At 34.7% G+C, this 12781-nt stretch overlaps 1 protein-coding gene across 1 annotated transcript in view; it reads right to left on the bottom strand.

Moving 5' to 3' along the window:
• Window positions 1–2361: 2361 nt before the first annotated feature.
• The window catches only part of LOC132034231 (uncharacterized), a 56475-nt gene continuing 46055 nt past the window's right edge, over window positions 2362–12781 (bottom strand). Inside the window, exons 2-3 of the mRNA XM_059424521.1 lie at window positions 9634–9713; window positions 2362–2847 (exon numbers count right to left, since the gene is read on the bottom strand). Coding sequence (XP_059280504.1) covers window positions 2633–2847; window positions 9634–9697 — 279 coding nt within the window. The 5' untranslated portion in view covers window positions 9698–9713 and the 3' untranslated portion in view covers window positions 2362–2632. The remainder of the gene's footprint in view (window positions 2848–9633; window positions 9714–12781) is intronic.

Genomic DNA, 12781 nt, shown 5'->3' with positions numbered 1-12781 from the left:
CACTTAATGTAATCCCTAACAGTTTGTCACGAGAAATGGGGCTAAACTTGCTTGACATGTGACAGGAGTTTTAACTACTTAGATAGGTAATGTCAGGTGATGTTTCTAGTTAAGTTTAGGTATATATGTCATTTCTTATTAAGACTACTTAGAGCAATTTGGATGAAACGCTTAAAATAAGCGTTTAAAAAATTTAAAACGAACTATATAAAAAAAAAAAAAAAAGTTGGGATAGGCTACTAAAAAATTATATATTTCAATGTTAAGCTTAAGTAGAATCCCCCAATTGTTCTGTCTCATTTATATGATAAATAACATTATTATTTTAAAAAACTAAAAAGTATTTTTTAATCAAACATTACTTTAAGATTTTAAAGTTTCGTGACATCTAGTACTTATTATATAGTTTTCATGCGCAAACTTTACTCCAAAGAGCTAGGGCGCACAATATCCGAATTTATCAAAAATTATACACCCTCTGTTTCAATTTGTTTGAACCTATTTCTTTTTTAATTCGTGCCAAAATGAATGACCTCTTTCCTAATTTGGAAACAAATTCACTTTATGAATGATTTAATAATAATAAATTTTCCAAGGCTTATTTTGAACCACAAGTTTCAAAAGTCTTCCCTCTTTCTTAAATGTCTTGCCCAGTCAAATGGGTTCATATAAATTGAAATGGAGGGAGTATATTTTTTATCCTCGTATCCTGAAAACCTATCATTCCTTTTGCTACTCCCTCTGGATCAAATAGAGTGTCCTCTTAGCCATTGCACACTCCTTAAGCAAATACTAACTACTAGATAAAAATAGGTAATTTGACTAAATTGCCCCTAATTAAATAGATATTGGGATTTGATCACATAACACTTAATAGAGGCAAATCTGAAAAAATTAGATTAATTCTTTTTTGATTTGATAAGTGAATACTCTTTTTGACCTAAGAAAAAAAAGCTAAGTGGACACTGTTTTTGATCCTGAGCGAGTATCAATGAAACTTTTTATTGAATACTACTACTTGTATTGATTTCATTTACTGAAAACATGTAATCATCCTAGACAATATTTCCAGGTTATGTCGTATACACTTATACTCCCTCCGGATAAAAAAAAGAGTTCACTTAGTTATTTGCATACTCCTTACGAAAATACTAACTTCTAGACAAGATAGGTAATTTGACTAAACTACCCTTAATTAAATAGGCATTGGAATTTTATCACATAACACTTAATAGGGGCAAATATAGAAAAATAAAGTTAATTCCTTCTTGATTTGCTAAGTGGACTCTTTTTTTATCCAAGAAAAAAAGGTTAAGTGGACTCTTTTTTTTTTTTTTTATCTGGAGGGAGTACTTATAATTTTTCTTATAAACACCTGTCATTGAAACTCTGCATGTTCTTTTGAAGGTGGATTGGCTATTGGAATGGAAACAAAGAAACTTAGGTGCCGTTTGGCCATAAAAATTATTCCTTTCTTTTCTGAAAAAAAAAAATTCACTTTTGGGCGTTTGGCCATAAATATTCCAGATACAACTTGAAGTTGTATTCCGAAATATTAAAAACTCAAAAAGTTTATTTTTTTAAAAAAATTCACTTTTTTACAATTACATTTCACCAAAAATTACAATTTAAAAACTATGGCCAAACACAACTCCAACTCCAACTTCAAAAATTTCAAAAAAAGTGAATTTATTTTTTATATCTGTGGCCAAACGCCTACTTAATGTCAAAATGTCGTGCGTTTTGAGCCAATGATTTCTCTTCTCTTTTTTTTTTTCTTTTTCTTTCTTTAAAAGTTAAAACTATCTTTATCCCAAAGCCTGGAAGGATGGAAAATTCATTATTTGCTTTGACTTTGGTGAAAGGTCTCTGTAGCTAGTAGAAAACCATGGAGCAATAATTTTCGCAATAAGAGCCTGTTTGGATGTGCTTAAACAAATAGCTTATAAGCCTCAAAAAAAAAAAAATTGGGTAGCTTATAAGCTGAAAAAAAAACTTATAAAGAAAAAAAATAAGTTGAGCTACCCCAACTTATTTATTTTTGGCTTATAAGCTGGCTGCTTTTTTTAAGCTAAGCCAAACGGGCCAACTTATTTTTTTGGACTTATTTTAAACACAAAATGGCTTACAAGCTTATCAGTCAAACACTCAAAAAAGCTAAAAACAACTTATAAGTTGTTTTCAGCAACTTATAAGCTAAGCCAAAAAGGCTCTAAATTACATTTGCACCTGCCTGTTAACAGACAAATCATATCTGAAATTAGCACACTGTCTACATGGGGTTGACCACAAATGGTATTGCTTTAGCTGTACTTTGAATGATTAAACTAAAACACAAAATCAATAGATGAGATCAAACCATTAAGAAAGAAAGATATCAAACTGCAGAAAATCTAGTACATGGGATACAAAACACTCCAATTGAGTTGGTGTTTTGAGTGTGTTCAGAAAATATTATTTAAGAATCAGGCGCAAACGCCTTTGTTACTGTTGAAAAAGGAAAATGCAAACGCATTGTATGGCTAAGCTAAAACTGAAAGCTATTAAAAGCTTTAAAACAATAGGTTTTGGTCTTCACAAGGACAAACGCAGAACTGAATTATTGTGGGGGAAACCGAAATAAGAAGCTGATCTAGCCGGAAGCAGTTTTCTTTTGCTGGAAGACGACAGCATAAACTGGGACTATAACACCAATGGCGACTGCAGACCAAACACCAAGGGTCATCTTTAGTTTCTGATTGGACATCCTGTCTAAGTTGTACATGTGCTTAGCATGAAGATAGAATGGCTCATCATGTCCATGTCCTCCCATTCTTGTCACACTTGTTGAATGGATTCCTCTGTTCACTGTCGAAACAAAAAGGTTTTGATCTTCAGCAAGGTGAGATGTATAAAAGCATGAAATCTTTTGGAACTTGAACGAAGGGTTGCTTATAGAAAGTCAGACTTAATCAAATTTCAAAGCTGAACAAAGGGAAGTTTCGAAGGACCAAAGCAAAAGAAACTACTAACATCGGCCCAATGACAATATTGAAAGTTCACACAATGCATGGAATGCAGCCATTTTGGTTTAAGAGAGATCAGAGGCAAACAAAAGTGTATTCACCACTGTACAGATTAAGGCCCCGTTTGGACATGGTTTGAAACTATGGTTTGAAATCATGTTTGGACATGCAATTTGGATATTTTAAGGAGTATTTTCTCTTATAGACATAAAAACCTACAAGTTGTGAAAACTATCAAAACATTCTCAATTCTTATACAATCTTACCAAATGAGCAAGTCATAGTTCATAACAAAATTAATACGCTAATTCGTAACAACTAACTCAAAATTACTACTACAAGACCTTTCTAAAAATACAACATCAATTGTTCAAATTTTAGTTCAATAAATAAAATTAAACTATGGGTCTTTTTTTACGAAATGAAAAGGTTGGTAGACATAAATAAAATTTGGTGGAAGTTAATGAGATTGGAAAATGATTGATGGGGTAATTGTTAAAAATATCTACCAACTTATGGGTCTTTTTTTACAAAATATAAACTTATGAGTTAAATTTTATATTTAAAAAAGTTGAAACAATGGTTTCAAACGCATGTCCAAACGCTGGTTTGAAACCATGGTTTCAAACCACGGCATGGCCAAACGCCTACTAAAAGATAGTCAAAGCTTGAAAGACCTTGCTGCTGGTCTAATAAAAGCAGTGCTACACTTGGGAGGCTTTGCGTACTGCTTGGATGATTCTTTTTTTTTTTTTTTTTTTTTTTTTAAGTTCTCATAAAGGTTTGTGAACCTACCTGAGTCGAAAATCAGACTCATCTAGAACATCAATATCATCTTCCGTTTCCATTAAAGGTACAATTTAAGCAAACGCACGGACAAACATACATGAAAACACACAGTTACCATACATTCATAGTGACCTAAAGATATGTCCCTCTCTGCATCTCATCTCTACATTTTCATGAGCAAGGTTTTAATAGCAGTCTTATTCTTATAGCTGGAAAAACTGCATCGCTTTCATGCATCCAAAATGACGAGTTAGGCCATTAGTTGGTGAATGAGGTTTTGCCTGTCATGGTAACTATAACTTTTAAGGTCACTAGGATATTATAAATCCTAACACCTACCAAAAAGAATATCACTTGACAAGTTCTCAAATATAACACAAATACAGAGAAAACAAGATGCTGCTTTACCGCAGATGCTTCAATAGGAAATGGAAGCACTTGAACTGATTATTCCATACTTTGGTTCATATTAAAGGAATAAATCTTAAACCTCCTTCAATAAACTCATAAGTGAGTGCAGGTTATTAGAAGAATTTTTTTCCCAAATGGTGAAAAATGTGAACAATTCCAACAAATGGAGTTGTCAGAAATTATATTTGTACGGTGAAAAGGCATAGAGACTTTGGTGTTTTTAGCTTTTCTTCTAATGGAAGAATGATGGTCTGTTAGATTTCACTTTCTGAAAACGCACAAGTGCTCAGCGCCTGTGATTTTGAATTTAAATTTGAAAACTCAATCTCATGGGGCTTTCTGAAAAGTTTCTAATGTTTTTTCAGCTTTTCTTTGAAAAAAGACTCACTCTCCAATGTCATCTTCTCGGCTCAACCTTTTAATGCTTTTCCTCGGGATCAGTTTTTCTAAAAGAAAATGCTCTATCTCACGACACCTTCTTCGAAATCACACATTTGAAATCCATCATGTCTTTTAATAGTGTTGTAAACAAGGAATTTATATGCTTAAAGGGACTCGTAACAAAGTTCTATGAATCTGTCAAGAGGATACCGGTAAAGTATTTGTATCTTCAATTTTTGATTGGTAAGAATGACCCATATAATCTCTTTCTTCATTCAGATTCAGTTAAGCCCCATTTAATTTCAGGAAAAGGGTCAAGTTTACCCTCCAACTATCATCTATAGTTTAGATTTACCCTTCGTTAGACTTTTGGTTCATATTTATCCCTCCCGTCAGACACGTGTTAAAAATGCCCTTATGACTAACGCCATGCTGACTAGGAGTCCTTATCTATTCACATAGACACCATGTGTATATATAATTTTTCTTTTATTTTAAACCATACCAATTGAATTTTGCCATGTAATTTTCTTTTTCTATGAAAAAAATAACATTACCTAATCTTCTTCTCCATCAAACCACCACTTTCCCTTCTTCTCAGCCATTGTCATCGCCCTCCACCGTCGTCTACCGCCGCTGGTTAATTTACTAAAAATTAACTCATTACTTCCCAACTTTTTTACCCAAACCCATTACTTCTCCATCTAGACTCCTGCTATAACTTGACTATACATCAGGTCAATTCGTATCTTATCATGCAAGTATTATCTGCCGGTCCACTATGTTGTAGGCGGCCTTTTTACTTAATGGATTTGCTTAGAGGAAGGCTAATTCTCTCCATTCCTATTATGTGAACAACTTGCTTGACAATAGTACTGGAGATTGAAATGTACTTGGTAGATTGAAACAGTTATGATGGTTATCTAAATGTTAGTGCAATGTTGAAGCAGGAATGAAGAGTTGGGTGGGAGCTAGATGGAGAAGTAATGGGTTTGGGTAAAAAGGTTGGGAAGTAATGGGTTATTTTTTAGTAAATTAACCGGCGGCGGTGGACGACGATGGAGGGCGGTGGACAGCAATGACAGTGGCGGAGAAGAAGGGGAAGTGGTGGTTTGATGGAGAAGAAGATTAGGTATTGTATTTTTTTTCATAGAAAAAGAAAATTACATGGCGAAAGTCAATTGGTATGGTTTAAATAAAAGAAAAATTATATACATATACACATGGCGTCTATGTAGATAGAGAAGGGCTCCTTCTCAGCAATCCGTTAGTCATAAGGGCATCTTTAACGAGGGGTAAATATGAACCAAAACTCTAACGAAGGGTAAATCTAAACTATGGACGATAGTTGGAGGGTAAATTTGACCTTTTTCCCATTTAATTTCCAATGCCCCGGCTCCACTTCTGCGATGGATCTTATTGTACCAAGTTCACCAAGACACTTGGAAGAGAGAGAGGAAGTGTGAAATACAAGGGCACAGATTTCAAGATTTGTACGGTTGCAACAACTACCAAACTTCAACCAAGGATGATATATTCAGTTTCAGCTCCTCTCCAGTAACTAATCTCTCCATTTCCTCCGGTTGAGTCTCTCAAAGTCATTACATGTGTTCCCTCAACAAATTAGTGGTTCAGATTTTTAGTTAATCCAAGCATTTTAACTATGTTCTCTCAAAGAACACTTCAAACCATGTCAACAGTTTTCTCTCTTCCTCTATCTCCTCTCCACTACCAAAAAAGAATCCCTTCCCTTACTTCCGTGTCGGATAATGGATGCACTTTGATTGTGAAAGTTAACAGATCAAGCCCAAAAAATAAAAAAGACCGACCTTATAGTTTTTTTTCACCCTTTAATAGACTAAAGGGATGACCCCCTCCGGATCAAAAAGAGTGTCCGCTTAGCTTTAATCTTTGATTCAAAAAGAGTGTCTTCTTACCAAAACAAGAAAGAATTAGCTTTACTTTTCCAGATATACCCTTATTAAGTGTTAAGTAACCAAATTTTAATTAGGGGCATTTTAATCAAATCACCTATTTTTGTCTAGGAGTTAGTATTTTCTTAAGGGGTGTATAAATGGCTAAGTGGACACTCTTTTTTGATCCGGAGGGAGTAGTAGATATGTGTTGGAATTTCACATAGTATCACCTTTATAGATCCAGTTGCTTACGGTATAATCCATTGTCCACCACAAGTATGTCCACCTACAAGCTCTATAACTGAGTTTGTTTCTCTCTAGGGGAAAAACCAAATTTTCTCTACTTTGGACTAAAAAGAACAAGAAAAAACTACTTATAAAATGAAATTAAAAATAGAGGGAAAAAAGCCCAAAGGGCTTTGGTCAAGTGGTGAGAGGGCAACGTGTGATGTGTCGGTTAGCGCACGCCATGGGTTCAAGCTCCGCCACGAATAGAAGTTTGGTATTTATGTGAAGGGGTTGTAGTTATTGTTCCTTTTTAAGAATGCTTTGTCATGCTTTCTTTAGATTTTTGTTTCGAACTACTTTGAAATGTTTTTCCTTGAGCTGAGGGTCTATCGGAAACAACCTCTCTACCTCCCAAGGCAAGGCAGGGTAAGGTCTGCGTACACACTACCCTCCCGGGACCCCACTTGTGGGATTACACTGGGTTTTTTGTTGTTGTATTTAAGTGAAGAAGGGTAAAGGGACAGGACCTTGTCCATCAACTTTTGATCCATGCAATACCCACCCGCGGAGATTATAAAAAGGCATCATTAGTTCACTGGATAAAGGTAGATTAATCTGACTTCCACCAACACGTCTCCATCGTTAAATCTCAATCAAAGTGAAGGAGCCTCAGCTTGAACTAAGAACCCCAGATAAGCTCACTAGATGGATTTGTTATAAAAGATAATGCTTTTAGCTCTGTTAACGGTAGGAGTTTTTCCTGGGATGTCCATTGAATGCGTAGACTACCCTCGATTTTAATTTTTCCTTACAAACCCGCACGCCATGGAACTTCAAGGAAACATTAAAAATAAAGGAATAAAAACCCCAAAGGCTTTGGTCTAGCGGTAAGAGCACAATATGTGCTGTGTGAATTAGGCTAACGCCATGATTTCAAATCATGCCGCATATAAAAGCTTGATATTAATTAAAATGGAGAAGAGTAAAGTGATAGGGCCATTATCCTTCGAGTTTTGAACCGTGAGGCACTCGCCCTGGGGGATTTCTCCATGATAAAAAAATAAAAAAAATAAAAAAAGGATCCATTCGGTTGCCAAAGAAATGTAGATTAATCCGGCTTCCACCGACAAGTCCAAATAGTAAAATTTGCTTCCACCGACAAGTCTAAATAGTTAAATCTAAATCAATGGGAAAGAGCCTCAACTTGAACTAAGAATCCCAGATAGGCTTGAATTTGCATTCACTAGATGGATTTCCTATTAAAAGTAATACTTTTAGCTCTATGAAAGGTAGGAATTTCCATTGACCAGGTACACTATCCTTAACTTTCATTTTTCCTTACAACCCTGTCCGTCATGGAATTTGAGCAGCTAAGTTCACTGAACATTTCAAAATCCTTGTTCTACCCCCTTCGTGGAGGAAGCTGCTACCTTTGGTTTGACTTCGTGTTGGATTTGTTTACATGAAATTCTACCAATATTGGGAGGAAAAAAGGGAATCTCATTTGGCAGTGGAGAGGACGAAGATGGGAAGAGAACTGACGGGAGGAAATGCTGGCGCAAAGCTAAAACATTACTTTGTTAAGGGACAATAAAATAGGACCTAATTGGAGGAAATATGCCATCATCATAGTACCAGCATATGTAGAACAAATGATAGCCATCATAAATTTCAACAGTTCAGGTATGTAGTAACTAAATTGCGCATTGCAACTCAACGATTTTGATCAAGTATGTGTCACTTACAAGAGAAGGCCATATACAGAGCCTTTGAGTATTTCCAGTACAACACTTCTTAAATTGTCTGAATCCTCTCATCTAAAAGCTTAAGATATTCCGAGGTGAGACACTTTGCTTTTATTTATTACTTTAATTTAATTATTAAGTAGAATACGTAGCGTTGCGAAGCATCAAGTAGACGAAGAAAAGTAGAATTAAGTAGCGTTAAGTAGGGTGAAGTAGCACTAATAAGCATTCAGTAGAAGCAGAAAAGCAGGATTTTGTAGTTGGGTGACGAAACCCAGCTTTAATACCATATTGAATTGCACGAACCGCCAAATCGAAAAGTAAAATTACTAGAGAGGTGACACTTTTATTTAGTTATTATAGGCCTGCAACACTTTTAATCATCTAAACGATTTAAAAACCCACAGGCAAAAATTATACATGTTTCAGCTGCTGTAAAGACAAGAAATATGCAACTCGCTATCTTAAATGTACTAAAGCTACCCACAACCCCGAGCTAATCATAGATAGGGGGAAAAAGGGAAAAGAAAAGGTCCATAATACAATAGCACTTCCATTATCATAAACGAAGCTTCGCACCAACGTAACATAACACTAAACAAGATTTCATTAAAGCTCCATAAGTTAACATGCATACTTTAGTACGAGTATATCAAGCTGGAGTAACTGAGTAAATATATACATATTGATCAAAACATATTATTTTCTTTCTCATGAGAGAAGAACCTAAATATAGAAAAGCAGAATTAACTAATACAAAACTGAAAAAAATCCAGAAAGGTAGCTTGTGAGTGATGAACCTGCAATATTTTGGTACCTAATAAGCGTAACAATTTTATCTACACCTGATTAGCCCAAATGGTTTTCTTTTTATCTCTAGTATGCAAACATATGTTGACAGAAATGATATGTGGTACACGTAAAACTTTTCTTTTTACAATTCAACCAAGCAGATCTGCGGAAAGTTCACAAATCACAACCAAGAATATAACCGATTGAAGCGGCTAGACTAAACCAAATAGATGTAAAGACCCATCCAATAGATTAAACAAAGACGAAAGAACATATCCTTATTTGGTTAAAAAAATAAAACACAAATTTGATTATTAAACACAAATTAAGAATAGAAATGAAACAAACGCTATTGTGGGAACTGACCGGAGTTGTTTAAGAGGGATTGGGAGGAGGTGACAATCTTGGATGCACACGACCTCAATGCCATCGTCGCTATGTCTGTCCGTGTGTGTGTGAGAGAGGAGTTCTATGGGGTTTCTTTCTAGAGGGGGTCAAATTTTGCACATTCAACTTTATACTATGGTGGAAAACAATTCTATTCAATTTTATAGGAGAGTTTTATCTTCCCCTTTATTTTTTAGGCAGTTTGGCTCCTTTTTGGGTTCTTATTTGACTTATATCTCTTAATTAAATAAATTAAGAAAAAATAAATTAATAATGTTTGATAATAACTATAGAAAAATTCCACCACACTATTTGGGGTTTTACTTGTAAAAAGTTTTGAGTTACCATATTTTAGCAAAAGATAATTTTGTTCAAGTTTTATTTCTGTATTAAAAATTCCTCATTATTCCATACATTTTAAACGATGAATAAAGGTTAATAAGCGATAAAATAACAGGTAAAACAAGCTAATTTTCATCATGTCGGAAAAGGATAAAAAAATGAAAGTTGCTCCAAATGTGCTTGAATAATTATAACTTTGATTTAAAAGCATTGTGTGAATAGGGGGTGAAAAACATTTTCTCAATTCTTCTTCAACTCCGAAAACAATTTTAAATTTTCTTAAAAAAGCAGACACCTATTTTCCAAAAAGTAATTTCATTTGTAAGAAGGAAATTTTTAAGGAGAAATGATACGCATCGCTTATAGTTAAAAGCACCTAAAATAAGTCAATCCAAACAGTGTCGGTCAACATATAGGCCACATAGGCAATTGCCTAAGGCCCCACAATTATGGGGGCGGGGGGGTGGGGGTGGGGGGGCACACTATTTTATATGTACTAATTCTTTTTTTAATATCTAGTAGTTTAGAAGGAAAAAAAAATATCACGTACTGGGTTGTTGCATAAAAAAGGGAATTAGCAAAAAAAACATAAAAAAGGGAAGAAAAGTGACGTTTGGGATTAGGATTGGGAGAGAATCAGAAAAATTGGTGAGAGATATATGAAAAGTACTATTCATAAAGACAACATTTTAGGGGCACGTGATTTCATGCTAAGAGCGTAACTCATACATCTTTTCTCTAATAAATTATTGTACTTTATATTTAACTTTTTAGCTTTTCTAAACACTTTTCAACTTTTCCTCAATACTACTCACTTATCAAACACAAAAGTTCTCTTTATTTTTTATTCTTCAATCTCCAACTAAACTCTTCAATCTTTACTCTCCATATGCGAAAAAGCAATTGATCAAACATTATTTTGATAGGAAAAAAGAGTTGAAGATATAGTTTGGATTTCTTTTTCAAGTTTCAAGGGTTGTGAATTTTGGAAGAGTGAAAATTATTTTAAAATCAAGTTATCCATCTCTTAAATCGGGTTCTATCTTTTACTAGTTTTCATATTTTTTATTGATATTAATATTTCATCTGTATATATCTTAACAAAGATTGAACGGATTAGCTATATTGTCAATTGAAAAAGTACTATTAGAAGATATTGATTATAAAAAAATTATTAGTAATTTTGCATCTCAAAAAACTAGAAAAATAAATTTTAGATAAATAAATATATATAATTTTCTTTTTTAAGTTAAGGCCCCTCATTAGAGTTGGGCCTTAAGCCCCGATATAGTTGAGCCGCGCCTGAATCCAAACAGGTTGTATAGCACCTTGCATTCTAATTTTAAATATGGGCAATTCGCAGAATTGCCCTTCGTTTGGGGTGGTCTTTAAATTTTGCCCCTCATATTTGAAATCTTTAAATTTTGCCCTTCGCATAAACCCATAGGTTCCAGGTTCGAACCCACGCGCATCAAAATTTTAAAAAAATTCGCAAGGCAAGTTCAAATTCGCTATACACGGCATACACTTGCGAAGGAATTACCAAAGTTATGCCGACCCCGCATACTTATGCCTTATGGTACTTGGCATAAGTATGCGGTCCGCATAACTTTGATAATTCATTCAAAAGTTTATGCCGGATCCCGCATAAAAGTTTGCCCATTAAAAGTATGCCCCAACCTAGCATAACTTTGTGATGAATTACCAAAGTTATCTTAGGACCGCATTCTTACGCTTTATAGGCGGACTTGGCATAAGTATGCCAGTCCGCATAACTTTGATAATTCCTTCACAAAGTTATGCGGTCCCATAAAAGTTTGCCCATTAAAAGTATGCACAGCACGCATAACTTTGTGAAGGAATTATCAAAGTTATGCGGACCGCATACTTATGCCAAGTCTGCCCATAAGGCATGAGTATGCGGGTCCGCATAAAATGTGTAATTCCTTAACAAGTGTATCTTGGTGATAGCGAAATTTAAAGCGCCTTGCGAATTTTTTTTAAAATTTCGCGCGTGGCGTTGGACCTATGGGTGTTAGCCGAAGGGCAAAATTTAAACATTTCAAATATGAGGGGCAAAATTTAAAGACCACCCCAAAAGAAGGGCACTCCGCGCAAAAAAATGTTTAAATATTTGCATACATTTTTTCCCGCGGATTGCCCTCATTTGGGGTGGTCTTTAATTTTGCCCTTCAAATTGGTGGTCTTTAAGTTTTGCCCTTCGCCTAATACCCCGAGGTTGTGGGTTCGAACCCCAGCTCAGTAAAAAAAAAAAAAAAAAAAACTGAGCGGGGGGTTCGAATCCGAAATCAAGGAATTTTTAGCGAAAGGCAAAAGTTAAAGACCACCAATTTGAGTGGCAAAAATTAAAGACCACCCCCAGGGAAGGGCAATTCTGCAAATTGCCCATTTGCATATAGTTTTTTCGCCTGTTACTCTTAAGATATGTTGTATGACACAGAAGTTATGTCTTGCTCTGAAGGACAATTTCTAATTCTCTATTTATGAAAGGAAAAAAAAAAAAAGTAATACAATTATAAATCTCGTGGAACGTCATCTCGATCCATAAAAATAGTTAGAAGCTTGATTATGGTATATTAACTTAATAACGAAAATCTTAATTTTTCGCCCCTTACTCAACCTCAACAGCTATTAAAAAAAATACTCGGACAAGGTTATGGATTGTCTATGTATCTGGCCTAATAACAAAGTAAATGTATTTGAATGGTAATGCATGCGTGGTGCTAAATACATCACAAATAAGGGTTATAAATTAATTTTTGAG

This window comes from Lycium ferocissimum, chromosome 10 (assembly GCF_029784015.1).
Source record: "Lycium ferocissimum isolate CSIRO_LF1 chromosome 10, AGI_CSIRO_Lferr_CH_V1, whole genome shotgun sequence".
Lineage (NCBI taxonomy): Eukaryota > Viridiplantae > Streptophyta > Magnoliopsida > Solanales > Solanaceae > Lycium > Lycium ferocissimum.
The sequence above is the reverse complement of the archived record's forward strand: the minus strand, read 5'-3'. Positions and strand labels throughout refer to the sequence as shown.